The 25,045-nt window shown below is 41.6% G+C and overlaps 3 protein-coding genes across 4 annotated transcripts; 1 reads left to right on the top strand and 2 right to left on the bottom strand.

Annotated features, from left to right (window-relative positions):
* Positions 1–1,614: 1,614 nt before the first annotated feature.
* Positions 1,615–6,294, top strand: LOC123098973 (serine carboxypeptidase-like 1). Its single transcript, XM_044521075.1, has 13 exons — positions 1,615–1,994; positions 2,080–2,296; positions 2,513–2,635; positions 2,737–2,839; positions 2,972–3,009; positions 3,657–3,758; positions 4,053–4,133; positions 4,244–4,384; positions 4,625–4,696; positions 4,996–5,114; positions 5,248–5,361; positions 5,512–5,557; positions 5,897–6,294. Exons 1-13 carry the CDS (start codon positions 1,816–1,818, stop codon positions 5,978–5,980), a joined length of 1,419 nt encoding a protein of 472 aa, XP_044377010.1. The 5' UTR covers positions 1,615–1,815; the 3' UTR covers positions 5,981–6,294.
* Positions 6,295–6,830: 536 nt separating this feature from the next.
* LOC123098972 (pre-mRNA-processing factor 19) lies at positions 6,831–13,058 on the bottom strand. 2 transcript variants are annotated; one of them, XM_044521074.1, is made up of 18 exons: positions 12,893–13,055; positions 12,685–12,770; positions 12,529–12,600; positions 11,606–11,668; positions 10,975–11,061; positions 10,485–10,626; positions 10,291–10,409; positions 9,936–10,052; positions 9,729–9,824; positions 9,585–9,644; positions 9,284–9,358; positions 8,454–8,558; positions 8,262–8,378; positions 8,072–8,158; positions 7,859–7,955; positions 7,643–7,694; positions 7,447–7,517; positions 6,831–7,358 (listed from the first exon to the last, which is right to left on the bottom strand). In XM_044521074.1, the coding sequence occupies exons 1-18, from the start codon at positions 12,903–12,905 to the stop codon at positions 7,222–7,224; spliced, it is 1,596 nt and encodes a 531-aa protein (XP_044377009.1). In that variant the 5' UTR covers positions 12,906–13,055; the 3' UTR covers positions 6,831–7,221. The 2 variants fall into 2 exon arrangements, with proteins under 2 accessions (XP_044377009.1, XP_044377008.1); XM_044521073.1 differs by having other exon boundaries at positions 10,291–10,626; positions 12,893–13,058.
* A 2,658-nt stretch (positions 13,059–15,716) lies between these two features.
* On the bottom strand, positions 15,717–24,694 carry LOC123098971 (DEAD-box ATP-dependent RNA helicase 29). Its single transcript, XM_044521072.1, has 11 exons — positions 24,168–24,694; positions 22,409–23,570; positions 22,260–22,317; positions 21,147–21,245; positions 20,165–20,204; positions 19,921–19,997; positions 19,777–19,829; positions 18,945–19,026; positions 18,812–18,862; positions 17,717–17,843; positions 15,717–16,404 (listed from the first exon to the last, which is right to left on the bottom strand). Exons 1-11 carry the CDS (start codon positions 24,607–24,609, stop codon positions 16,040–16,042), a joined length of 2,556 nt encoding a protein of 851 aa, XP_044377007.1. The 5' UTR covers positions 24,610–24,694; the 3' UTR covers positions 15,717–16,039.
* Positions 24,695–25,045: the final 351 nt, after the last annotated feature.

Genomic DNA, 25,045 nt, shown 5'->3' with positions numbered 1-25,045 from the left:
GAGCTAGGAACATGCAAAGAACTAGAAGTCACATCTAGCACACATTTCGGGTGGCATCATAGGGATAACATGTTGACCAATCGGGATGAGTGTGTACTCGATGTATAACAGCCATGTATGATGTATCAATGTATTTTCAACGTCTAGTATATCATGTCGGAACTACCCAGATTGTGCCTATTCAAAGCTATAGATTATGTGGGTTTGGTGTCATAACTCATGAGGCCAGAGATTTTCCTTTTATAAACATGAATTAGAGGGGGCATGGGCCCTCCCATAACCATAAGTGTGCATTAATGGTTTTTCTTCTACCCTTTCTTTTCCCCAGAGAAACTTGTGCTCAGCTACATGAATTCATTACACCTTGGAGTAACTTGTAGGCCCCCATTTTGTTGATCATTTCAATGGGGTATGCATGAAGTTGTAGAATACAGGGAATTGGGGCATTGCTCAGTGGTTTTCGTAGGGAATTTTCTCTGAATTGATTAGGATGCAAGTTTCAATTTGCTTCAGTTTTACACACCTCATTTTAATTTCATGACTGACCAACCTCCTTTCGTAGTGTGTGGGCAACTAGTGGCCTCCCCCTTCTGGCCCTGGGTCTCTTTCGGTGCAAAAATAATTGTTGTGTTTTTTTCCTTTTTGTCTCCGAAAAATTATTTTTTCTGAAAGTCAAAAGACAAACAAAAAACAGCAATTGACACTAGAAAATATTAATAAAGAAATGATATCAAAGCTATAGTGAAGTGGTATAAATAAAATATATCATGAATGATTAAAAAGTGTAGATCCGTTTAGCACGTATCAGCATCTCCAGTTGAATCTCTACTTGCCCTCGAGTAGGTGGATGAGAAGTGATAACAACAAGGTCTAACCTATAAACACATCAATGCAAAAGAGCAAAGACCGGATCCAAGCAGATCCACCGAAGACAAATACTGACTAGACTCATGAGATTCGTCGGAGACACGCCTCCACACATCCTCAGACGATGCGGCACACAATCGAGACGGGGTTATGCAAGAGAACCATATTTCATCTTGAGAGAGCCACCACTGTCTTGTCTTTCTGAGCAAAAAATATACCTTAAAAACACTAAAAAAAACACCTCAAAATGAAGCAGGAGCCCTTCCACCACCATGGTATCAAGATTTACCACGCCTTCGTGGCCCTAAGACCACAAGAGATAGGGCAGATCAACAAGAGCATCGACGTTGAAACGGATAAATTACCTGGCACATGGCAATCGCAGAATTTAATGTACAAAGGCCGACAGAGTCTCAAACACACATCTCCTGCAAAAAAAAGAGTCTCAAATAAACATGTTGGCCCTCTCGGCTTCGGCGAAGTGGACACAGAAAAAACATGCGACGGGTTCCAAATCAAAAAAGATAAAACGAACTTGCCTAAATTTGCACATCGATCCGATAGATAGTGCCATAAGAGCATCTACACCCGAGCATTAGTAATTTGACCCCATAAATGCCCGTGGACACGTCCGAACAGTGACGGGGCGTATCCGTTTTGACTCCTCATATTTGTTGCCAAACAACCACGCTCCTCAAATCCGCATCTCATTTTTCCAGTCATTTCATTGAGCACATTGTGTGCGACCTCGCACAGCGTGGCACGGCAGCCCCGACCGGCGCGCGCGAGCTCCGGCCCCAGCGTGTGAGGCAGCCCCGGCGCGCACAAGCATCATCCCGAGCTACTCATACCGTAGTACAAATTTTTCATACCGTAGTGCATAGCCTCGTGCCGCCTGCGGTGCCGTACGCCCTCCTCTCCTGCTCATCGATAGAGTCCAGCTTAGCTATGGCGACAACGCCACCCAACCACCGGCCGCCGCTTCTGCCGTTATCCTCCTCCCTGCTGCTGCTCCTCCTCCTCCTGGTCCATCCTTTCCTCTCCGCCGGGACGCCGTCCATCACCACCAAAGCCGTGCCGCGGCTGCCGGGTTTCGCCGGACCCCTGCCCTTCTCCCTCGAAACAGGGTATGCTCTGCTTGCTCTCTCCTAAGTCGTCTTCTTCTTCCTCTTCTTCCTCGGTTAACTTGGTCGTGTGGTACGTACGGCGCAGGTACGTGGCGCTGGACGACGGCGTCCGCCTCTTCTACTACTTCATCCAGTCGGAGCGCGACCCGGCGGAGGACCCCGTCCTGCTCTGGCTCACCGGCGGGCCCGGCTGCTCCGCCCTCTCCGGCCTCGTCTACGAGATCGGCCCTTTCTACTTCGACTTCCATGGCTACACGGGAGGCCTGCCCACTCTGCTCTACAAGCCAGCGTCTTGGACCAAGGTTAACCCCCCTCCCCCTTTCGTTTTGTCACAGAAAAAAATCCTTCAAATGTGATAAATTAAAATAACAGCGTACTTTTTGTTACAATCACCTGAATTTTTTGTTGATATGACAAAATTAAAAATCCCTCTTTGCAGAGGAGAAATTGTAATGTGTACTTGTTGTGTACTACTAATAAATGTATGTGTTGTAATGTGCTGGTTTCATATATTGTAGGTTAGCAATGTCATCTTTGTGGACGCTCCGGCAGGGACAGGCTTCTCATATGCGACCGGAGACAAGAGAACCATACCCAGTGACACAATTGCTATTCAACAGCTGCACGTCTTCCTCGAAACGGTCTCCGCCTGTTATAATTTATACGCATTTTCTACTAGAATGTACTCCTACAAGTTAATCATCTGTGCAATTTCCCAATTGCTTCCTTGTTGTCTCTACAGTGGTTTGATGAGCACCCACAGTTCTTGTCGAATCCGCTCTACATTTCGGGTGATTCATACAGCGGTATAATCATACCTTCTCTTGCTATGAAAATTGCTAAAGGTAATTCAACTTCCTTCGCGCTCTCCATCTCTATCAACAAGGATTATTCTGCTTACAGCTTTATTCAAAGCACATGCATTTCTTTTGAGGGTATAAAGTGCATCTTTTAACTACATGTCGCTTTCATTCTAGGGATAGAAGTTGGTGATGAGCGACTCACTAATCTCAAGGTATTCATAACAATTACTTTCATGACTTCTCTTCCCACAGATTATTCATGGTTCATATTTGTGCCATTGTAATGTTTCTTATTCTCTTTCTAAGATCTATAATATCATTTCTGGTGGTTAGGGCCAGGTTCTCCATGTACCAAGGTCAACAAATTTTAGTTTAATAACACAACATTGGAAAACCAAATATAATATATGTTTTAACTTGAATATTTCTATTCAAATATGTGTCTGGATCGGGTATATGAATTTGTTGAACTTCAGTAGGTTCAAACACATGGTTACCATATTTGGGTGAAATCCACCCCTTTATCTTTTCCTTTTCTTGGTCAATTTTCTATTCAGTTACAAATAACAACCCAATGTCCATTGCAACAATGCTCTAAGTAGTCTACCGATGCATGCTTATTTTCTCTATTTTCATTTATGCCTTTGGTAGTTGAAACTTTGCAATGACCTTTTGTTTATATGCACTGTCTGATACAAAGATTGACCAAGTTTTTAAAATTCTACGGTTCTTCTTTCTCTCATGCCTCCCTTTGATAATATGTTTAGCATGCTTATAGATATGTCAAGCTGTGGTCCTCACATGATCTCTTTAAGGAGTTAGAATCATACCAACATGAAAATTTATCTTAATTGATCAGGGTGTCATTGCTGGAAATCCATTGACTGATACAACGACGTACTTCAATGCTCAAATTGCATTTCTTCATCGGATGGCAATTATACCAGATGAAATCTACGAGGTGGCATAGTCACGACATATTTAAGTTTACCTTTTGAGAGTAATTTATGTCTATGCTATACGAAGATGACTAGTACAAATTACATTTGGTATCAGCTTGCTTCTTCCTTTTTGAAAAAAAAAATCAGCTTGTTACCTCTCTAGTCAAGTATAATGCTTCTTACTCAGAAAATTTATATTAACATAAATACTGAATTTTGTCAAGTGCGTCCCTATTAATTTGGAATATCATGGAACAATATATAGTTAACCAGAATATAGAAAATATGGTAAGCTTGCGATATTCACCTTGCAGGCTGCTCGTGAAGGTTGTGGAGGAGAATATCGATGGCCATCGAACTCCCATTGTGCCAAATCCCTCCAAGACATCAAAGAGGTGAGTGACAGTACCGACCACAAATGTGTTGATTATCCCGGTACGCACGACACTAGCGCTAGCAGCTTGCTAGTTGATGACTTGGTCAGCATTTTTGGCTTGTGATATAGTGCATGAGTGGCTTAAACGATGTACACATCTTGGAGAAAATTTGTCCAGAATATCCAAGCCTCACCCTTCACAAGCAGCCGGCGTTGCAGGATCATGGAAGGAGAAGGCTAACCGAGTCCGCAGTTTCGTCTGTGTGCAGGGTAAACGTCTCCAGTACCATTCATAGTTTCTTCTCAGTTTTCATTTTCACTTCTCTTTTTTTTTAATAAAAGGGGTTTTCCCAGCCCCATTTTATAACAAACAAGGCAAAAAGCACACCCTTGTTTTTTACTTCTTGCTTGCTTTGTCGAAATCTGTTATCGGTTTCATTTTGTTATTCTTATTTTACGGTGTTAACTGCGTCGACATCTTAACTGTTGTGCTTCATTTGTTTGATGCAGAATGCCACATACTTCCTGTCGGAGTTATGGACAAATGACGAAGCTGTAAGGGAGAGTTTGGGTATTCACAAGGTAAGGTAGGGTGGGACTAGCTTAGAGGTATATGTATTCTTACTTGATAAATTGTTTGACTGGCCGTAATTAGAGCTAGGAGACAGGAATTACTACTACTACTTTAATAACAAGGTAGGAGGTGAGAATTGGAAGAGAATTATTTTAGTGATTATCTATTAACCTTTTATTATCAGCTTTTAACTAATCCCTAGACCTTTCTTTGCGGCGTGGGAATTCTCCGCATGCCGCCAAACAAGAAACTCATGTTCCATCAATTACAAAGGGTTTATTTCGTAAATATGGTGTATGTTGTGCAGGAAACCGTTCCATCATGGCTACGATGTGATTTCAATCTACCTTACACATATGAAATCAACAGCACGGTTGATGATCATTTAGCCTTGATTACTAAAGGATACCGGGCTATGATATACAGGTAAGCACGCATGCTATTGTACATTTCACCTCAACAGTCATTTGATGATGGAAATATTCTCTTGGGTGAACCGTTTCTTAATTAATTACCACCGTAAGAAAATAATTAGATCCGTCTTTTCATGACGCGGCAGTGGAGATCATGACAGTAAAATATCTTATGTCGACACCCAAGCATGGATCAGACGACTTAACCTGCCCATCACACACCGTTGGCGACCATGGCATCTGGACGACCAAATTGTGGGGTAATGACACCGACCCAGCACAACTTATATGTTCTGCCTGTGTGCACCTCTGGTGCAGAGGCCTAATGTGTTTATTACTGAAAACTGAACAGTCATAGTTCACATATTGATGCCTTACACATCGCCTTTTCTTTCTCTTGTTTTGCATAGGTACACAAGAACTTACTCCAACAATCTGACATACGCAACTGTAAAGGTACGTGTCTGGATGAATATATATACATGCACCATTAACTGCTTTCAGGTTTAACCTGGGCTTAATTACCAAAGCTAGTTAGCATCCATAACAAGTACTCCCACTCTAACTTGATATATAAGACATATTTTGACACTATGATAGTATAAAGAAACGTTTTATATTAAGTTTGTAAGGGAGTAAATCTAGTACTTACTTCGTCCGGAATTAGCTGGCGCTCAAACCTATGTATCTAGACGTATTTTAATGCTAGATAAATCTGTTTGAGCGTCAACTAATTCCGGACGAAGTAAGTAAAAAAACAATTATGATTTGGTTAACTTAAATATGTGCGTGTAGGGTGCTGGCCACACAGCCCCGGAGTACATGCCAAGGGAGTGCCTGGCTATGATCGATAGATGGCTTTCCGGTGAGCCTCTTTGAGCGATCAACTGATGATGTGGCAGTGCAGAAGATTGCTAGTGATGCGTATTGTATAAGTGACAAATAAGAGAATAGACATGTATGTGTTGTATTGAGGCTTTCGAGCCGTGGTAGGGTGGTCGCATTCATTGACCTTACTTGAGCTTGTGGGGGAGCCGGTACGGTGGAAATGAATAAATAAGCTCCCACAGGAAAAAGCTCTGTTTTTGTTTTGTCCTATGCATTTCAGATTATGAGATTTGGGTGGACGTTGAGCTTATGCAAAGGCCTGTAATATAATGGTGCCAATGTATACATTGTATGATTTCTATGTACTACTCCCTCCATCCCAAAATTCTTATCTTAGATTTGTCTAGATACGGATGTATCTAATACTAAAATGTGACTTGATACATCCGTATCTAGACAAATCTAAGACAAGAATTCTGAGACGGAGGGAGTACAAGTCAAACAAAAGGAAGGTTTCAGCGGGTTTTCTCCACATACAAAAGGAGTTGCAGTTAAAAGCTCATCCATATTCTGTATACTCCTTGGTACTCCTAGTGAAGCTATCAAAGTCGCATCAAATATCGTCGGTAGCAGCCAAGTTGCGTGCACATGTTGGTTGGTGCTGTGCTGGGTCGCTGTGGTTGGTGCGCAGGTGGATGGATGGGGTCGATCGACATCTTCCGGTACGCGTCGACCTCCTAGTGCGTGTCTAGTGTACTACAGCAACTGACCCATCGTAATTAACTTAACTACTGTAGTACACATGCATCCATCGTGGTTATGACGACGCCTACCTCGCTGACTGCTAAGTTTAACCACAGAAAACGTTTTGAATGTTCAACCTCGGAAAGCCACGGCCCAGTAAAAACAGTACTACTACTACAATGCCTAGCAGAAAGGGTAACAGAATCCTCAACGTCGCTTCTGCCAGCCTTGTACAGTTCAAGTCCATACATATATCTGGTAAAACTCAACCTATATCTACCAAATCCCGCGCGGCCCTCGCATCAAACGACCAACAACCTAGACAGCCTTTGGCATCTTAGATAGATATTTCGTTCGGTGCAAACGTCGTCGAATTACAAAAAAACATGTGGCTCGCCCCACAGGTTTGATGGACCACTTGGACCGCCGGGCTGCTTCAGTTCAGGGGCATGCATATTCCTCTTTCAAGCGTATCCTCGACGACACGGACTACCAACGGCAAAATGGTTACTGCATCCTGAGCAAAATCAAAGATATGTACCATCTACTCATTGCGCCGCTGACTCTGATTTTGCCTCCTCCATCTGCTCATCTCCAGGGAGCCCGAATACGCGCAGGTTGTGGTCCATGGAACCTACAGCCACATACTTGGCATCTGCCCCGAACTTCACCGATGTCACTTTCCCTGGAAAGGACAGACACAGCCATGTTAATTTACCCTCGACAAAGGAACCGGCGACACTGGGGAATAGCAGATAAATACTATGTCAAACCTGTGCCGGATAAATCTGGTAACGTCTTGACAAGATTCCATTCCGTCTTGACATTGGCCACTTGGTAAACCCTGCAACCATTATGCACAAGAGGTTATACTCAGCGCAAAGCTAACAACATATCGTGAGCTGAGCCATTTCATTTCTTACAGTATAATAACACCAAGCAGCTAAGTTGGATCGGTCGGTAGCATACCTTATATCAGAACCGGCAACGGCGATATAACTTCCACTAAAGTCAAACTCCACTGCAAGAGAAAATGTCTTGTCATTCATGAAAATACGATTCTGGTTGTATGGAAGCCTTATTTCACATCAGGTTTTGAGCAGTTTTCTTCCAAATTTCAACTTGCAATTTATGTAGAAACCCAGTACTTACGTATTTCTTTAAAAAAAATAGAGATCTCCTTACCAGAACTTGTTGGTGTGTCTGGATCGTATGGAGAGAGGGTCCTAAAATTCCTCAACTTTCGTAGATCCCAAAGCTTGACACCATCAAGGGCTGCGGTCTGTAAAGTGATGGTGGAAATGTCAGTATGAAACAGCAAGTGATCCAGAGTTATTGTGCAAAGATCTCGACTTCCACAGAATTTGATCTTATAAGAGAAGAAAAGAAAGAACATACCGCTAGGAAATATCCATTTTCTGAGAAGGACATGGCAGTCACTGTTCCAACATGCCCGACCTCCCCTTCAAACTTTGCAACCCTTGCCTGCAAATATAAATTTTCAATCACGAGATGAGAGACATTAGAAGAGGATGGCATGGATGTCAACCTGAATTTAATCTGAATAGTATTTTTTGCCCTGTCTTACCTGTGATTTTACATCCCAAATTTTGATAACACCTTCTGACGTGCCTGTTCCAAGAATAAGACCGTCCGGGTGGAAAGCTGCTGATGTGTATCCATCTTGTCCAGAAGCCTCACCAACCTGAATAACAGCACTTGTCAAAACGGTAAATCTCTAGATGTGCATGCTTCTGGAAATTTAAGCAAAGTACCAGACCTGTGTGAGGCAAGACCCTGTTGAAATATCATAAAAGCACCATGTGCTATCTCTGGAGGCAGTTGCAAAGTATTTCTGACTAGCATGGACCGTGACAGCTTCAACCTGGTACATTTTCAAAAAGAAAAATCAGAACGTAAGATAATACAACGAGCAGCATCAACAGCGAGATTATTTAAATAACAAAATACAGAAAATGCACAGGATCCACATGAAATGAACGCAAGAACATCCCCTGCTAGCTAGCATCGTGCATGCACGAAAAGGAAACAAGCCAATAATAGTGTAGCCGAACCATTTCGACGTTTAAAAGAAAGGTTCAACATTGAGAACTAACAGAGAACTAATTGTTTTTCTAAATCTCAGAAATTGATGTATATATATACTCGTATTATAGTTCTTGAGAAAAACAAAAACTGGAGATGCTCTCTAACATATTGCATCATTCAATTCAACCAACAAGTAAAACTGCCAATATTGTTAAGCAACAGCAAGTCATACAGCAGATTGACTGCCATGGATGTGAGCAGCCTATTAGTTAACATATAATGTTATGAATTGATACTGAATTAATTATTTGTTTCCAATCTTCATGTACTGGGCTACTGGCTATGTAGGCTAAGCATTCATATAATTTCATTATGAATAACCAATAAGTCTTCTCAAATCCCTTAAAATCCAGCTCTGGTCTCTTCCTTGACTGTTGATTAGGCTAAGTATTCGTATAATTTCATTATGAACAACCAAGGAGTCTTCTCAAACCCTAACGGTTGATTGCAAACATCAAATAAGCAGGCATTCACCAGAGACAAATGTCAATGCAAACTAACCTCTGCACCATGATCTCTCATTGTGTGCCTGCAACCATAGCTTCCATCTTCATTACCTTGCCATACACGGGCAGTCTGCAGAGTTTACAAACAAAAGAGTGAAGCCTATAATGAAAAGTGGTGTGATGACTATGGTATCATCAGATTACTGGGTCAATAAATTATCCTTTAATCATATTTATGTACCTAATCACCAGAATGAAAACTTGGTGAACGCAAAGGTTTTTCTAGAGCTGATATTGATATAGCTAATATCACATTAATGATTTACTTTACTACTATGCAGTATCTGTAGGTGTACCTTATCTGCTGATCCGGTTATCAAAAGCTCATCACGGGGAACAAATTTCAAACTCGTAATCTGTGCATAGGAATAACCCATATTAACATATGTAGATGTAAAATGATGGGGAGAGAGTCAGTGAGTTTGAGTTTGGCAGTGGACCTTCTTTGAGTGATCAGTGAGAGTGCACAAGACTTGACCCGACGGCCTATCGAAAAGAACTGCGTTTGTATCGATACCCCCAGTAGCAATAATATCCTGGTGATAAATATAGAAATCAATTAGGTAAGTAAACAACCATCAATTGCAGTGTCACTATTCAAGCATACAATTTACCACTTTTAAAAACTAAACTTGAGATAATCTGACCTTTGAATGATGAATATCAATAGATAAAATCCCTGGTTTGTTCGTCTTGTGAAGTGGATGACTGGAGATTTGAGTATATCTTTCAAGTGCATCAATTGGTGCTAAACTTGGAGGTACCTGACAAAAACACAGCAATTAGTGTACCATTTCAACAAGACAAGGCAAAAAAACAAGTGGGTAAAAACCACAATTATTTTTGGCATATAATATTTATATGATCTGATCTAGAAGGCATGTAGTACACAAGTTTGGAGACGGATATATCAAGTTTCCTATGAACTAAAACAGGACAAGTTTGAAAAACAAAAACTTCAGGTCCTTCTTTAATTGATTGTCAGGGAGAAGAGAAGCACACCTGCCGTTTCTTGCGCTGTGCTGAGAGCACAGAATTGCATTCTGTTAATTCATCGATGATGACAGGATTAATACCAGGACGTATCTTCTTCCCATCAGGACCCACTTCATCTTCCAAAGCTGTGTATCCAGGAAAGAGGATTAGAGCAAAACAGACAAAAAAGTTAGCTTTTGACATGTTAGAACGGTGAAAACCTCTTTTCCCATTTGTAACAGCAGCTACAGGCGCAGGTCCTGCAGCTGAAATAGGAATCTGCCTTTCAGCTTGAGCCAAAAGTGTCCTAGACTCATCTCTTTCCTTCTTTAGTCTGGCGATAACACGGCAAGCAGCATCATGCTGGAAATGGGCAAAACAAGCTAGTAAAAACCAATGGGTACATGATGATCATGCTCATCAAAGAAGACTAAAAAATAAAGCGTTTCTAGAAATAATTATGGAACCTCCTATCCAAGTGATCCACAAAGATGTCCTAGCTATGGCTGTATAAAGCTATGAAATCCTCTAAGCACACTCACAAACATCCATAAGGCTGAAATGTCAGAAACTTAACTAGCTGGCAACTGCGAGGTTTTATCAAGATCCTGATATCAAATGGCACTTGCACTTTTAAAGGAAGAATACTTTATTTTTTAACACAATAAAAAAGTGTATAATTCAAGACACTATTTGGAAAGATTGGAAAACCTGGTATAACGCGTGACTGAGCTCTTGTCTTGCTGTATGTAGCTGCTGCTCCAAAGCAAAATTAGACAGCATGAGAGCATCCCACTCCTGCAACATCAGAGGAAAGAAGTCTTAATCTGCACTTGCAGCTCGATAAGAATTCCCAACTATTTAACAACAGAAAGATCAAATGCTTCACCATAAAAAGAATATTACAGGAATATGCAGAGACTCAAATGCATTACCCATTACAAACAAGCTGGAAGTACAATAAAAGCAGAATACTTTTGTACAGTTTAGAATATCTCAAGATTATTGCGGTTTTTCATGGCACTAAATACCCACATAAAAAAGGAAGTGAATTCAGTAGTCTTACATACGGAAAACAAAATCATGAGTCGTCTTAAAATGTCAAAGAGCAAAAGGGAAATTCTGTGAGCTGAATGTGTGCATATTCAATTACTACTCATTTCTTCCTATTTGAATTTAAACATAAGCACATTGTGAATCATATCCAGTCTTTAGGCAAAAGAACTTAACTTGATTCTTAAAAGTTAAAACAATGGACTCCAATACAAAGAATATGCTTAAGAATTACGATGACTACAAAATCAAATATATAAACTGCAAACGGAAGGAAGCAGGCACGTACATTCTGAAACATACCAAGGAGTCCAGGGACACTTGCAGCTTGCAGAGGTCTAGGCTTAGGAATCTGCAAAAAAACGATAGTTCTTCAATTGACAGCTATACACAACATATGAGACTAGTTTATTTTAACAAGGTATGAGTGTCAGCCTTAAAAAACAAGTAGGATGTCAATTTCTTCTGCCATTCTCTAAGCTAGAAGTTTCAGTGCCACAAGTAATGGTGCATGCATACATGTGGAGTCAGGTTTATCAATTGTGGTTTGGATATAATAGATTATCCCAAAGATCGTTACAAGACCCTATCTAACAAACCAATATTTCAATCGACTGGTGGTTAATACTTAATACATGATTACTGTTTTAATTTCAGTACACGCTCATGGCTAAAACCTTTATGTAGGTAATCGACATTGTGTGGAAATACAGGTGCCTGCTCAAATGCATTTACCCAGTTAGTGCAAATGGCGACTTGGACCATGCAAAAGAATACAAAATCACCGCAAATCCTAAAACCTAATTTATTGTCCTTGTTCCATTATGTAAGTCTGATTGAGAACCCATCAGATATCTTTCTGAAGTAGCAAAACCGTACTACGAGACAGGCTGATTCCTTCCGGGGTTACAATAACATATGTGGAGAACCTTCGACCCGAGAATCCTGAACATGATGGCTAACTAGTACTAATATGTCCTCCACAAGTAAGAGACTGTCACCCCATACATACTAGTAAGATGTAACAATAAATTGCCACATGGTGTGATTGTAAGTCAAGGACTACCAAAGCAGGCGACTACAAAGTGTGGCACTAAAAGGCATCAGCGAGGCTCATGACCAAACCCTAGTGTCTGGACAGGTTCTCCAGAACAAACAAGATAAATAACCGGAACCGCACTGAAGGAAAGAGAAACAGTGTGCAGGCCTCACCTTGTTGGTCTTCACCGTCACGAGGTCGTCCATGGCGAGCTCCTCCTTGGTGACCGGGCACTTCCCATGGTCCTGGGGAACCAAAACCAAACAGATTCAGCGCAAAGGTCCTAGGCCAACCAAAACCAAACCTAGAGCGGGGGAAACGGTGGCGACCTCGATGTAGCGCTGGATGAGCCTCCGCTCGAAGAGCAGCCCCGACTTGGTCGACAGGACCGGGTCCTCCGGCACCTCGCCGGAGACTTGAGAGGGGAGGGCGCGGCGGCAGGAGGAAGCGGCGGGTTAGTGCTTGGAAATTGGATAGGGAGCGGGGCCGTAGAGCTAGGTTTCGGTGGTAGGGATGGGGCAAGACACGAGGGCTTACTTGCGCAAATCATGGCGGCGGAGACGACGGTGGTATCGGCGGGCGGCTGCGCCTCCAGAGGGCGGGCTCTCCGGCGGCGGCAATGGTGGTGGCAACGACGAGGTGTGGGTTTGGGGGAGGGAGGGGGTGGATTTGCTCCAGGCGCACACTGGAAACTCTTTTTTTTTTCAGGACCGGAAACTTTGCGAGTCGTTTGCTAAAGCGGGCTGACACGCAAATCTTGAACGGTCCAACAGCTCGGCCCATTCGGCCCGTACATGATGAGATTGTCCGGCCTATCCAGTTTTTTCTCAAAAAAAAATTATCCAGTTGTGTTGGAGTACCCCCTCAAAAAATAAGTTGCGTTGGAGTTGGGTTTGCATTTTCCATATTTGGAAAACTTTTGTAGTTGCATGGTGTACATGAAAAAGAAATGGAATTTCTTTGCATACGACAAGTAGCAATTTGATCCAGTCTCATTTTTCAAGTGGCGATTTGAGATGTCATCTCTGCAGTATATTCGTTCAATTGTATGTCTGGCCAAATGGCGCATTGCTACTGTGAAGGTTGAGATCATGGGAAAATGGCATTATTTTTTACTAAACGACCCCTCAAGAAACTTAATTCGTTCATTGACCCTCCAAAAAACAAACGACCCCTCGAGAAACTTACCCTGGTTCTGATCCAGCAGCGGGCAGCAGCCAGCAGGCATGGTTCAGTTTTAAAGCCACAACCCACAGATTCAGGTATAATTGCTAATAAGATGTATTAATCCTTCGCTTCTGAATTGGAACGTCTCCTCTCATGCCAATTCTTTTTTCTTAGTCCAATTGAATACATCCATCGCTGCAGGCAGGAGCACAGTTTTCTTCTCGTGCTGTTAATTAAGCAGGCTGCACTACAGTACATACAGACAAAAGTAAGTTAGTTTGAAAACTTGTCTGCCTATTTAACTATAGTGCAATTAGAACTTGTTTGCATTCGATTGTGAAATATTTGACATGAGAATTTGCAATTTTGTATTTACATTTGTAATTTGAGAATGTTTATACATTTTGAATTTACTACATTGAACATTATCTATAAAGAATAGTACTCCTGTAATTTGTAAAGTTTCTTATCATTTTCTATTTTCTATCCTCTATATATCTTAGATTTTTCCACGGTATGTTGAACAATATGTACTTCTATATGTTGAACAATGCCAAGTTACGATCAACTTTGATGAATATAATATATTATGCAATATTTTTTATATAGTTTAGAACTAGTACAATATACTACTATAATCGGTTATATGCGCCAGAAGGAGGACTATAGGCTTCCCAAAAGAAATTCAAATTTTGAATACACAGTCTTCAATTCCTGGGCCCGCCCCTGCTCGCCGTCACTAGCTTGACGGGCCACGGCCTAGTAGCGCTAGCTCTCCTGCCCCTCTCACGTCGCTAGCCAGCATGCATCGCTGCACTTTTTCTCATGGCGCTAGCTTAAAAAAAGACAGCAACGACTGGCTAAAAAACAGCTCTCCGCTTTTTGGTAGATTTGAAATTTTTCACAAAATCAGAAAACATTAACATATTTTAAAAGATGGTCGTGATTTTTTTAAAAATTGTTCATGGGTTAATATTCACAATTTTAAAAATATGCATGAATTGTAAAAAATGCTCAATATTTTGAAAAAGTAAAAACATTAATGAATCTGAAAATTACTAAAGAATTTTAAAATGTGTGTGCAGAAATTTTAAAATTCTCATTAATTTTTAAAAGGAAGATAAAAGAGGAAAGAAAAATGAAATAAAATAAACATGGAAAAAGCCGAAAAGGAAACCAGAAAGAAACACAGAAAGGGAAAAATAGAAAAACATCAAAGAGCTTCTAGAAGCTTCCAAAAAGAGGTGAAAAGGGTGTCATCCACACAAAAAAATCGCAAAGAACACACAGGAAGAATGAAATTTAAAATCCAAGGGATGTGGTTGGGGTGTATTCATATTTTTCTGCGGGCATGGGTGAGATGTGGGTTCGACCGTTTGAATTTGTAACATCCCAGCGAAGAAAGAGACGTGAATAGTTGCAAAAGGAAAACTGAAGTGGAAATAGCGTTAATTCAATTAACATGGGCATGGCATGGCATGCTCGTTGCAATCAACTTGCACACAGGTTGCTATGTCCTCCTGTTGTTTTCATCTTCAGGGTAAACTCCAAACTCAGGCCCGGTGAATGTACAGTTTCCCTCTGCTTAATTGAAAATTAGAGCTCTGTTTGTATGCATGTTTCAGTCAAAAAACTCTGCGTCTGCATGCAAAGGAAGAAAGAAATTCACAACCAATCTTTGCATCGTTGGAACTAATTAAGCTCTGTTTTTTTTTTCTAGTCATCGGGCAACAACACTCGGGAAAATTTTGTTTTTTTTACACACCGACACCGTAACAAGAAGAAACACATGGTTCTAATCTGCCCGTGCCCTCTCGTCTTGACAAGACCGGGTCCTCCGGCACCTCACTGACACGAGAGGGCGCGGCGGCAGGAGGAAGCGGCGGGTTAGTGCTTGGAAATTGGACAGAAAGCGGGGCCGTGGAGCTAGGTTTCGGTGGTAGGGATGGAACAAGAGACGAGAGCTTACTTGTGCACATCATGGCGGCGGAGAGAGCGGTGGTATCAGTGGGCACCAGATGCACTTTCATGGCCGCAACGACACAATTTTCAGTACAGTAGCTTGTTCACCGTTGACAATGCAAGTCAGTTTGTGCTGCAATATATTTCGACATAAAGCAACTTGCCAATGAAACATAGAAGATAACATACGGTAAACATGTCGCAGAAGGAAATATGGTATGGGGGCGTGCCATGCCGATTAACAGTTATATGCCTTCAAGGCTAAAAATCGTGATCAGTAGTTTCTCTATTGTGCTTACCAAAATCTCACAGGCAATGCGGAATGGTGGATGCAAATCAAATTGAGCCCATGGTTACTTCTCGTCACAACAAAGGCGGTTACATATATCTGGCAAAATCATGGTTATTTCCCCGGCTATCACAATAGAAGTGAAACAAAACTGAACTGAACCAGGGACCCGGTCTAGGTTAAGTAACAAGCACGCAGACATATCAGACACGCGGACTTCTTTCCTGTTGGTTCTACAACAATATTTCTTTCTTGTGGCCAGATAATCACCTGGTACCCCTCCCTTTGGGGTTGCCTTTGCCTTTTCCTTTACCTTTACCAAACCCTTTGGCGTTCCCTTTTCCGCCCCCTTTCCCTTTCCCGTCTGGTCTTCGGCTCTTCTGGGATCTACTGTCTTGGAATTTATCATCTCTGCCAGATCCATTAGGCCTCCTGTTTTTCTGGAACTTCCCGGGAGATTTACTGTCTCTTGCAGATTTCTCATTCCTGCGCAGATTTTGCATCGCCTTTTCTTGCCTGCCCTTCCGCATCTGTTGGGGATTTCTTATCTCTGATGGCACATCAGCATTTGGTATAGACGAACGCCCGCGACCGGCTGCAGGGTATCTTCTGTTTCCTCTTTGATAGCCAGCTGGAAAAGGTCATAGCATCAGGCAGTGTTACATATGACAGTAATGATATCCAAGTTATGGAATTAACATTTTAAACAAGCCAAGCTAACACAACTGTAGCAAGAATATGACAAGAAAGAGATTTCAAGTGGATGCAAACATATAAGAGCATACGGCGTCGAGGCTTATCCCGTTGCAGTGAAATCTGGTCAGCATTTTGTCACCAGAGTTGCTTTAATTATACTTTCAGGTTTTCACTACACCTCAAATAACGCACGTCCAAACATTTCATGACACGTATGGCACATGGTGGCAACAGGGGTAGATGCTGCCTCACCCCATAGCTACTTGATTGATTCATTCTATTCGTGATTCCCAATTCGCTACCTCACCCGAATCAGATCTGCTAAGGAGGTATACATCTCTGATTCGTGAATCTAGATCGGTGTTCAGAGTGTGGTTTAGTGAATCTGGTAACTATGGTCTGACCCGGAGAGAGAGGGGATGAACATGGAAGATGGGGAAAGGTGGAGAGATGAAAGGGAGAAGAAAAGGAACCAAACTAACATGCGGGTCTATCTTTATTTTGTCGGACACAACTGAATGTTTTGTCTACTATCAAGCCAAGGTTTTCGAGTCAACGAGTCGTTCTAGGGTAGCGACTCTTGACCAGTCGTGCCGTGCCGATCGACTAGTCGAGGTGTTTGAGTCGACTTCCAGTTACGACTCATCGACTAGTCGTCCGACTCGAAAACAGGGCGTCAAGCTACTTCATTATCTAATAGTCCATTGGACTTGCAACGCAAATGAACACAATTCAGGCAGCCCAAAATGTAATTTTCAAGTTTGGCAAGCTAAGTGGAAAAGCACACAACTTACAAAGCTCCAGTGTAATTTGCTTCAAGTACAAATACAAAGAAAAACCAGATCAAGGATGAGAATCATCAATCTGTTAAATAAGATAAGCCTCCATTGGGTGATATTTAACTGACTGAATGCGTGAATGCACGCACAGCTTCAATGAATTCTTTTTGACAAAATAAAAAGGTGCTAGCCTGCCAAACTGTAAAGCTGGGACATGCTTACCATACATGTATTTTTCAGAAAACAATGTGGACGAATAGGAAAACTAAAATAAAATTCAACTGATTGGATGCTTACATAAAGCTTTATTGAAGATGATACACCCAACAAGAACAAAAGTTAACTAAAAACAGCTTTGCAGGAAATAAAATGACCAGATTGATGAACTATAATGGACTTCATACAAAATTTACAGCAAAAATAAACACAATCACATGTGATACAAGAGGACAAATAAAAGTTGGTTACCTGGTGTGGATATGCCTCCTTCTGCACCATCTTTTCCACCAGAACCGATTGCTCTATGTGACTTCTGCTGCCATTTCTTATAGATATCTTTACTTGCCTTAATCTTGGCACTGCTTTCCGTTTTAATCTGATCACAATAACAGTAATCAGAAGTTTTAAAATTATGCCAACTGCTCGTCTAGGCCCTAGATTAGGTAAGACATGTCTACAGAAATAATCTAGGTAGGTAGACAGTAGAGCACCATATTATAAAGTCTTCGTACACACCTAAAAAAAACGGATACGTGTTTGTTATTGGCTGTTGCTGGCTAGCAGGTAATCTGCTAATCCTAGCAGCTACACATACTTAATTTTGAATATTTTTAAAAACAGTACACGTATTGGCGATTTCCTAAAATGATGTATTTAGGTCCATATCGGTGCAACTTAGGTACACGGTATATGCTAAGAATATATGCAATATTGCACATCTGAAATAGACCTTCTATGTCCAACACATGACTAATATATCAAAATTTCCTCAATATACTGTTTTGGAGTAAATGTTAGAATTTGGGAAATGATATTCTTGTTATTATCAACTAAGCTGAAAGAAATATGTATTATGTCCAATGAAAACTTTAACTACTCATAATCAACAAGCTATACCATTTAGATAGGAGCCATGTATAACAATCATATAGTTCTATTTTTCATAGTACAAGAATGTATTAAAATTTCAAATCATATTCTTCAGCATTGAAATAATACCCTCTTGTTGGAGATTTACATGTTTTACCATAATAATCCAATTCCAGATTGTTCACATTAGACCATTACAAAACCAATCCTGGCATCAGAACATATATTTTTGGAAGTGCAAATACTACTTCCAATAGTTTGTTCCAGAAAATTTTAACACAGACAAACAGCACAGAACTTCCAAGATATTAACAACTGGACAGGCACATATTTTAAGCTGTCAAACTAGAACAGAAAAGGATTAGCTGCTCACATCTAAATTATGAAATTAAATTAGCAATCACAGTTTATACACATCTAGCACTGTAGCACTGTAAACATGGTATAGGAAGAAACTGTATCCAGAAGATGTACCTTTCCTGTAGAAGTGACACGATCCCCATTATTCAACTTGACAAACTTGTTCTGCAATAATAAAGTAAGGATTAGCATGACCAGACGTGAATTTGCATATTGCAGATCGATATGTTGCTAGGAAAAGTTATACCTTCATCCAGTGATATCGAGTTTTCTGGGCTTGCATTCCAGAAGTTTCATCATCGACCAAATCAAGGACAGCAGCATCCAATCTGCACACATCATTAAGCTTTTTTCAAACTTTCAAAGTGGCATGGTGTTGGAACTGCAGACCTATTTCATGAATAATGAGAGCAAATTTGGATACGCCAAATTAATTTGCAATGGAAGCTTCACTCAAAGTGGCATGGTGTTGAAACTGCAGACCTATTTCATGAATAATGAGAGCAAATTTGGATACGCCAAATTATTTTTCAATGGAAGCATGGGCCAAAATTTCTTAGAACTGAACGGCAGACCCTACTCAGTGTCAGATTTTTAAATAACAGTTAGTTCTGTTGTACTTTCGGCTGAATCATGACCACACTATTAATGCTGGAGAGCGGGCAAGAATAACACAAAAAACACAAGTGTTAATGGACATTCAACAAAAAATAAGCACATTCAACATGATGATACAACTTGTAGTTAAAACCAGGGACGATATGGCCTGTGGTAAGCCGCCGGTTATCTGTCCTGCTGGCTAAACCGGTAAGTTCCATATGCACAGGATGATGTGATGTGATCTCAAGCTAATTTTATGAAATCTTGATGTTTATGATTATAGAAGACAAAAAGGTAAAGAAGAATAGCAAACAGAAATTGACTGGGAACTGAAAACCAGGTTTTCTCACCACTTCTCCCTACACTAGTACATCTCCCAGTATCAGATATACTGATCATTTCCCCATGGCTATTGATAGTGGCTCACTTCCACATCAAACAAAGAGTCAATTGTATATCAGGAAACGTGCACAGCATACCTATCTTGAACAAATCCTTCATTTCCCTTTACTGACAACCCAGCTTCTGAATGCTGAAGGGGGAAAGGAATAGTGAAATCAAAATTATGCAGAAATGCTAGTGCAGTAAAAATTAAGAAGGATATTTCTCTTTAAGCTGCATACTTGGTTTTGAGGCACCGAACTTATGTAGTGATCCTCATCTCTAAAGCTCTGTGACTTCCGCTTCTTACCACAAACTTCTGAAATTGATAGATAACAAAAATATTATAATCACCATAACAAGAGGGGATGAACTTTTTCTAGGAATAGTGTTACAGAGCTCAAGATGCACTTTGACGTTGAAACAGCAACGACAGGTATTAATCTCACTACACTACACCTCACAGGAAGGAAAAGAAATGTAGACCTTTTTTCTCCCAATTAGAAATGTTTTCTGTATCTTCTTCCTGCATAAAATATAGCCATAAATCACTGCACAAAGCATAAGAACAAAGTACCATATTCAGTGTGGCACTCGCAGAAGAACGAATGAAGGTAGGCTTATTATTAACATTAGAGTGTTATGCTGTCCATTAATCTATAACTTCCGAAGGGATAAGTGGAAACTGTTCATAAAACACGCAGAATAGGCCATATACACAGAACTGGTGCGTAGTGGATACCAGAACAAGTACTGGTCACAAACGAAACTATCAACCTACAAAAAAAATTATGGAGCAAACAAACGAATTCACTTCAAATGGATCTGGCATGATTGATGCATCCACTGTATGTTTCATCTAAATGAAATTTCAGCATACATGAATAAATATTGCTCCATCGATGCATGAAGTTGAATTGCTAAATTACCAAGGCCAAACTATTCAGAGCATTCAATAGAAGTAAATATTGCAGACCAAACGACTAAAAAAAATCACAGCCAAGACCACCATCTGCAAATTTCAGAACACGGAACATGAATGTGCTGCAGTTTTAAACAAATCAAAGACACATAACAAGTGCTTATGAGGCTATTTTTGAGTCACAAAGACAACAGTCACGAAAAGGTATTGACCTTCGAGGCCAGTGCAATATATTATTGCTAATCAGCTATTCAAGAAATGAATTCTCCACTTTAGTTTGTTCCAGGCATCTTTGCTGGAACAACCAATCTTTTTAGGGTTAATTTTCCATGCAGATGATAAGGCACACCAAAGTAGTATAATGGTTAGGCTAATACTACACCTTAACCCAGTAAACATTGTCATATGTAGCATTTCAAGGTACATTAAGTGTATCAAGTGATTAAGTTATGTCAGCACTACATATCTATGTGGTGGTTTGCAACTTGCTATTCTTAAATGAGAAGTTGAGAACAAACAAAGGTATGACTTCAGAGTAATAATTACCTTTGTTGCCAGATCACCAGACTGTTCATGCACCAAATTTATGATCCCCTCATGGACTTCTCTTTTCTTCTTCATCACATCTAGCCATTGATTGCTACCCTACAAGGAAGAAAAGATGGTCGTGTTAGTTTTAAAAAAGATACGGTGATATGTAAATATATGTACGGTTCGCCTGAACCACATCTGGAATGCCTAAAAATCATATGAAAAGTTGGTTCCAGCATTAGTCAAGTTCAAGTAATCAGATCAGAGTTATTAGTATACTAAGTTAGTAACTGCATGTTGTTTGATAATACACCAATTTGGCCACTATTAGTGAGTAAAAGGATTCATGTCACTTCACAGTCCCAAATAATCCAGTTAGGAATCGACATATAGAGATTTAATCTCATTTCTTAAATTTGTTCTCCTCTTCTATACCCCCCCCCCCCTGCACCCACCCACCCAAATAAAAAAAAATCTGATTGCTGAGGCAGTCCCTGCCGCAGCTGGCATAGGCACACTATGTGTTGTTTTTTAAACACTCTCAACTCCTAGCAGCGGTGCTGGATGTCGAACGGTCGACTCTTCTGCAAATGCTGCTGTTGCAGAGGGCATCAAATTTCAGATGAAGATGTGGTTCTCTAAATGCGAGGTGTGGGCTTGTCGGTGTGCGGCGAATACTGTAGCGAATGAACGATGAAGATGTGGTTCTCTAAATGCGAGGTCTGGGCTTGTCGGCGTGCGGCAAATACTGTAGCGCATGAACTGGCTAAAATCGGAAGCCCGTGCGAGGCTGATAGTTCCCTGTGTTGGGAATATGATGTTCCAGCCAAAGTGGCTGTTCATGTAATGGGCAATTTGCCCAACTGTTAAGTAACTAAAGCTATTGCTTTCCCTCAAAAATACCCTACATGTTTCTGCAATGTAGAACCAGTAAGAAACTCTGCCACAAAGGGCATGTGCCATTAGAAGCTCCATTTTCCATGCGCTTACAAGTTAGCTTAAGCAGTAATCAAGTATTCAGATCAGAGCTACTAGTATACTAGCTGCATGTTGCAGATGTAGGAGAATAACTTAATATGATGCTGAAATTTCTCAGAACTAAGAAAATAAGATGCAGCAATGCATTACTTTAGAACTTCTTGATCTAGCAGCTTCACCTTCAGCCTCTAGAATAGTCTGCTTTGGCCTGACAAGCATTAAGAATGAAAAAGGACCATTAGATTGCACAAAGCGAGCAAATACAGGCAAAACAAAGAATTGCTAGACAAAGAACCTACCGAAATGATTTCAGCCGCTCCGAGAACGCAATAGCTGAAATTTCATCTGGTCTAAGAACATCTCTGAAAATTGGATGAAGACCTTCACGAGGCAAATCTTTTGCCCTTCTGACAGATTCTTTTGAAGGCATAGCGCGGGTCTTCAGATACAAGCGGAAAGCATTAGCGCATGGCTTTTCCAATGCAATCAAATCTGTGCATCCACTGATGACTTCTTTTACTCCATCAGAGCAAAGATCAAGTACTGTCTGAGGAAAACGGCCATATATCGTTTCCCCATCAGCAAGAGATTGGTTGATTTTTAAATTCATTCCATCCATGTCTTTCAGCAGTTCCTCCTCCGTTGGAGCAGGTCTAAGAGGTTTTGAAAGAAAGAGATGTAGGTCCAGTAAAAATGGCATGTCCTCTGAAGTGACAAATGTAAATGCTGTACCAGTTCTACCTTGCCGAGCTACTCGGCCAACTCTATGAATAAACAACTTCGGTTTAGCAGGAAAGTCCCAGTTCACTACATTATCAAGCAATGGAATATCCAGACCCCTTGCAGCAACATCTGTCACTATAAGTAGCATGGTCTTCCTTGCCCTGAATCTTGAAATGTGAATAGTGCGGGCTTCTTGATCCATGGCACCATAGGAAAGGGAAGCTTCTAAGCCCTCTTCTCGGAAAAGAATATTCAAGAACTCTACATGATACTTCGTTGAAACAAATATCATTGTCTGCTCCTCAGAGCTGATACGCTCCCGGACCAAATACAGCAAAGCAGCTAGTTTCTCTTCCTGACGCAGTGTGAAAAAGGCAAGCTTCAGATCAGGGCTGATCTTTTTGTCCAAATCAAGTCTTATGACTTGGGGATCACGCAAGCCAGCTTTTGCGAATTCTGCAAGGGCTTTCGGCATAGTAGCACTGAAGAGCAATGTTTGCCTTGTATCACTCAACTTGTGTAGAATTTTGTGTAACTGCTCAGCGAACCCCAAACTAAAGAGGGAATCCGCTTCATCAAATACAACATATTCTACTGATCGCAGTGACAAGTCATCAACCATTGACAAGATGTGCTCAAACCTACCAGGTGTTGCAATTATTATATCAGGATTATCAGCCAATACTTCAAACTGACTCTCCATACTACCTCCACCAACAATTAGGCCAGTTTTTAGATCTGCAGAAAAGACAAAATTACATAGCTCATCAACACTTGTAGCTTTTGTTTTGTAGCTGCATAGGAGTACAATGGTGTTTTCCAAACTATTCTATACCCCTAGTAAAACTGTGTAGAAAAAGTAGTAATTCTGAAATAATTGTTCACTATCCAAGTCACTTACATTTCCCAAAAAATACTCTATGATGTATATATTTTTTACTATATTTTGTGAACTTGTAATAGGTGGTGTAGAATAACCTATTCCAAACTATTATGAGGATTCAATCACCACTAACAATTTACTCAAACACCATGTTTCATATCTCAATTGGCTATAGTGACATAATGCATGACAAGTACAAGATCAGTTGTAATATAAATTTTACACACATGGAACTCTTGGGCAGAATAATAACCAGTGATACTGAAATACTTATGCTATCCATAACACTAGGCATATTTATCACATCCATACATGAAGCAAAGTGACATAGACTGTTGTAAGCACGGATGGCGATGATAGCATACAACATCAAAGTCTCAAATTGCCACTAGCTAGAATAGAAAGGAGAGACCAGGATCCTGAGATGGCATGGTTATGAGAGCGGTACGCACCGGAGAACTTGCCGAGCTGGTGGGTGAACTTGAGCGTCTGGGTGGCGAGGTCGCGGGTGGGGGAGAGGATGAGGGCGCGGATGCCGGCGCCGGGGTCGCGGTGGCGGAGGCGCTGGAGCATGGGCACGAGGAAGGCGGCGGTCTTGCCGGAGCCCGTGCGGGCCATGGCGGCGACGTCGAGCCCGGCGAGGATGAGCGGCATCGCCTTGCGCTGGATGGGCGTGGGCACGCGGTACCCCTTGTGGCGCACCCCGCGGTAGACCTCCTCGCAGAGCCCCATGGACTCGAACCCGCCCGACTTGGGCTTCTTGTTGTGCGCCGCCTGCGCCGCCTTCTTCTTGCCCGCCGCCTTCGACTTCATCTGCGGCCGCCGCCACGGCTTGCGGTCCGCCGTGGAGGCGGCGCCGTCGGTAGAGGGGCTGGACTTGCCGCTGGGCGCCATGGGTGGGAGGCGGCGGAGGGGGGACGGGGGATGGTTTGGGTTCAGGGCTTTAGGTCTCAGCCGCGGCGGCGAGATGGCGTGCGGGCTGCGGAGGAGGTAGGGTGCTGGTGACTTTGTGGACCGGGCTGGACTTATCTGGCCCGAAAGGACCAGCACGAATTGAAATTTTGATCATGGACAAGCCCATCACTAAAAACTCTAAGCTCCCTGGGAATGATGGGCTGTGGGAGCTCCGGTAATTCTTTTTTCCGCAGTATACCACGTTTGTCAGTGTCAGGCCATGTCGTGGGCGCCGCATGTCAGCCAACGCAAGTGCCGGTCGTATTCTGGTCAAACTTTGCGTGCCATGTCGATTTGGTGCGACTCGGTGTCCCTCTGTGTCGCCCACGCGTTCGTCCACACAGCGAGGCGATTTGGGGAAGCTGGTGCGGAAACG

This window comes from Triticum aestivum, chromosome 4D, assembly GCF_018294505.1.
Source record: "Triticum aestivum cultivar Chinese Spring chromosome 4D, IWGSC CS RefSeq v2.1, whole genome shotgun sequence".
Classification (NCBI taxonomy): Eukaryota; Viridiplantae; Streptophyta; class Magnoliopsida; order Poales; family Poaceae; genus Triticum; species Triticum aestivum.
Note: the sequence above shows the minus strand (reverse complement) of the source record. Positions and strands in the feature narration are given on the sequence as shown.

What these genes read in the sequence shown, in the direction of transcription:
- LOC123098971 (XM_044521072.1), bottom strand. Translation starts at nt 24,609, where the DNA reads ATGGCGCCCAGCGGCAAGTCCAGCCCCTCTACCGACGGCGCCGCCTCC. An exon ending in CCAGCTCGGCAAGTTCTCCG is followed by an intron (nt 23,571 to 24,167) that starts GTGCGTACCGCT and finishes TCTTTTCTGCAG; the next exon opens with ATCTAAAAACTGGCCTAATT. An exon ending in AGGAGGCATATCCACACCAG is followed by an intron (nt 16,405 to 17,716) that starts GTAACCAACTTT and finishes GACCTTTTCCAG; the next exon opens with CTGGCTATCAAAGAGGAAAC.
- LOC123098973 (XM_044521075.1), top strand. Translation starts at nt 1,816, where the DNA reads ATGGCGACAACGCCACCCAACCACCGGCCGCCGCTTCTGCCGTTATCC. An exon ending in TGCTATGAAAATTGCTAAAG is followed by an intron (nt 2,840 to 2,971) that starts GTAATTCAACTT and finishes CTTTCATTCTAG; the next exon opens with GGATAGAAGTTGGTGATGAG. An exon ending in CCCTCCAAGACATCAAAGAG is followed by an intron (nt 4,134 to 4,243) that starts GTGAGTGACAGT and finishes CTTGTGATATAG; the next exon opens with TGCATGAGTGGCTTAAACGA.
- LOC123098972 (XM_044521073.1), bottom strand. An exon ending in CACAGCGCAAGAAACGGCAG is followed by an intron (nt 10,053 to 10,290) that starts GTGTGCTTCTCT and finishes TGTTTTTGTCAG; the next exon opens with GTACCTCCAAGTTTAGCACC. An exon ending in AAAATGGATATTTCCTAGCG is followed by an intron (nt 7,956 to 8,071) that starts GTATGTTCTTTC and finishes ATCACTTTACAG; the next exon opens with ACCGCAGCCCTTGATGGTGT.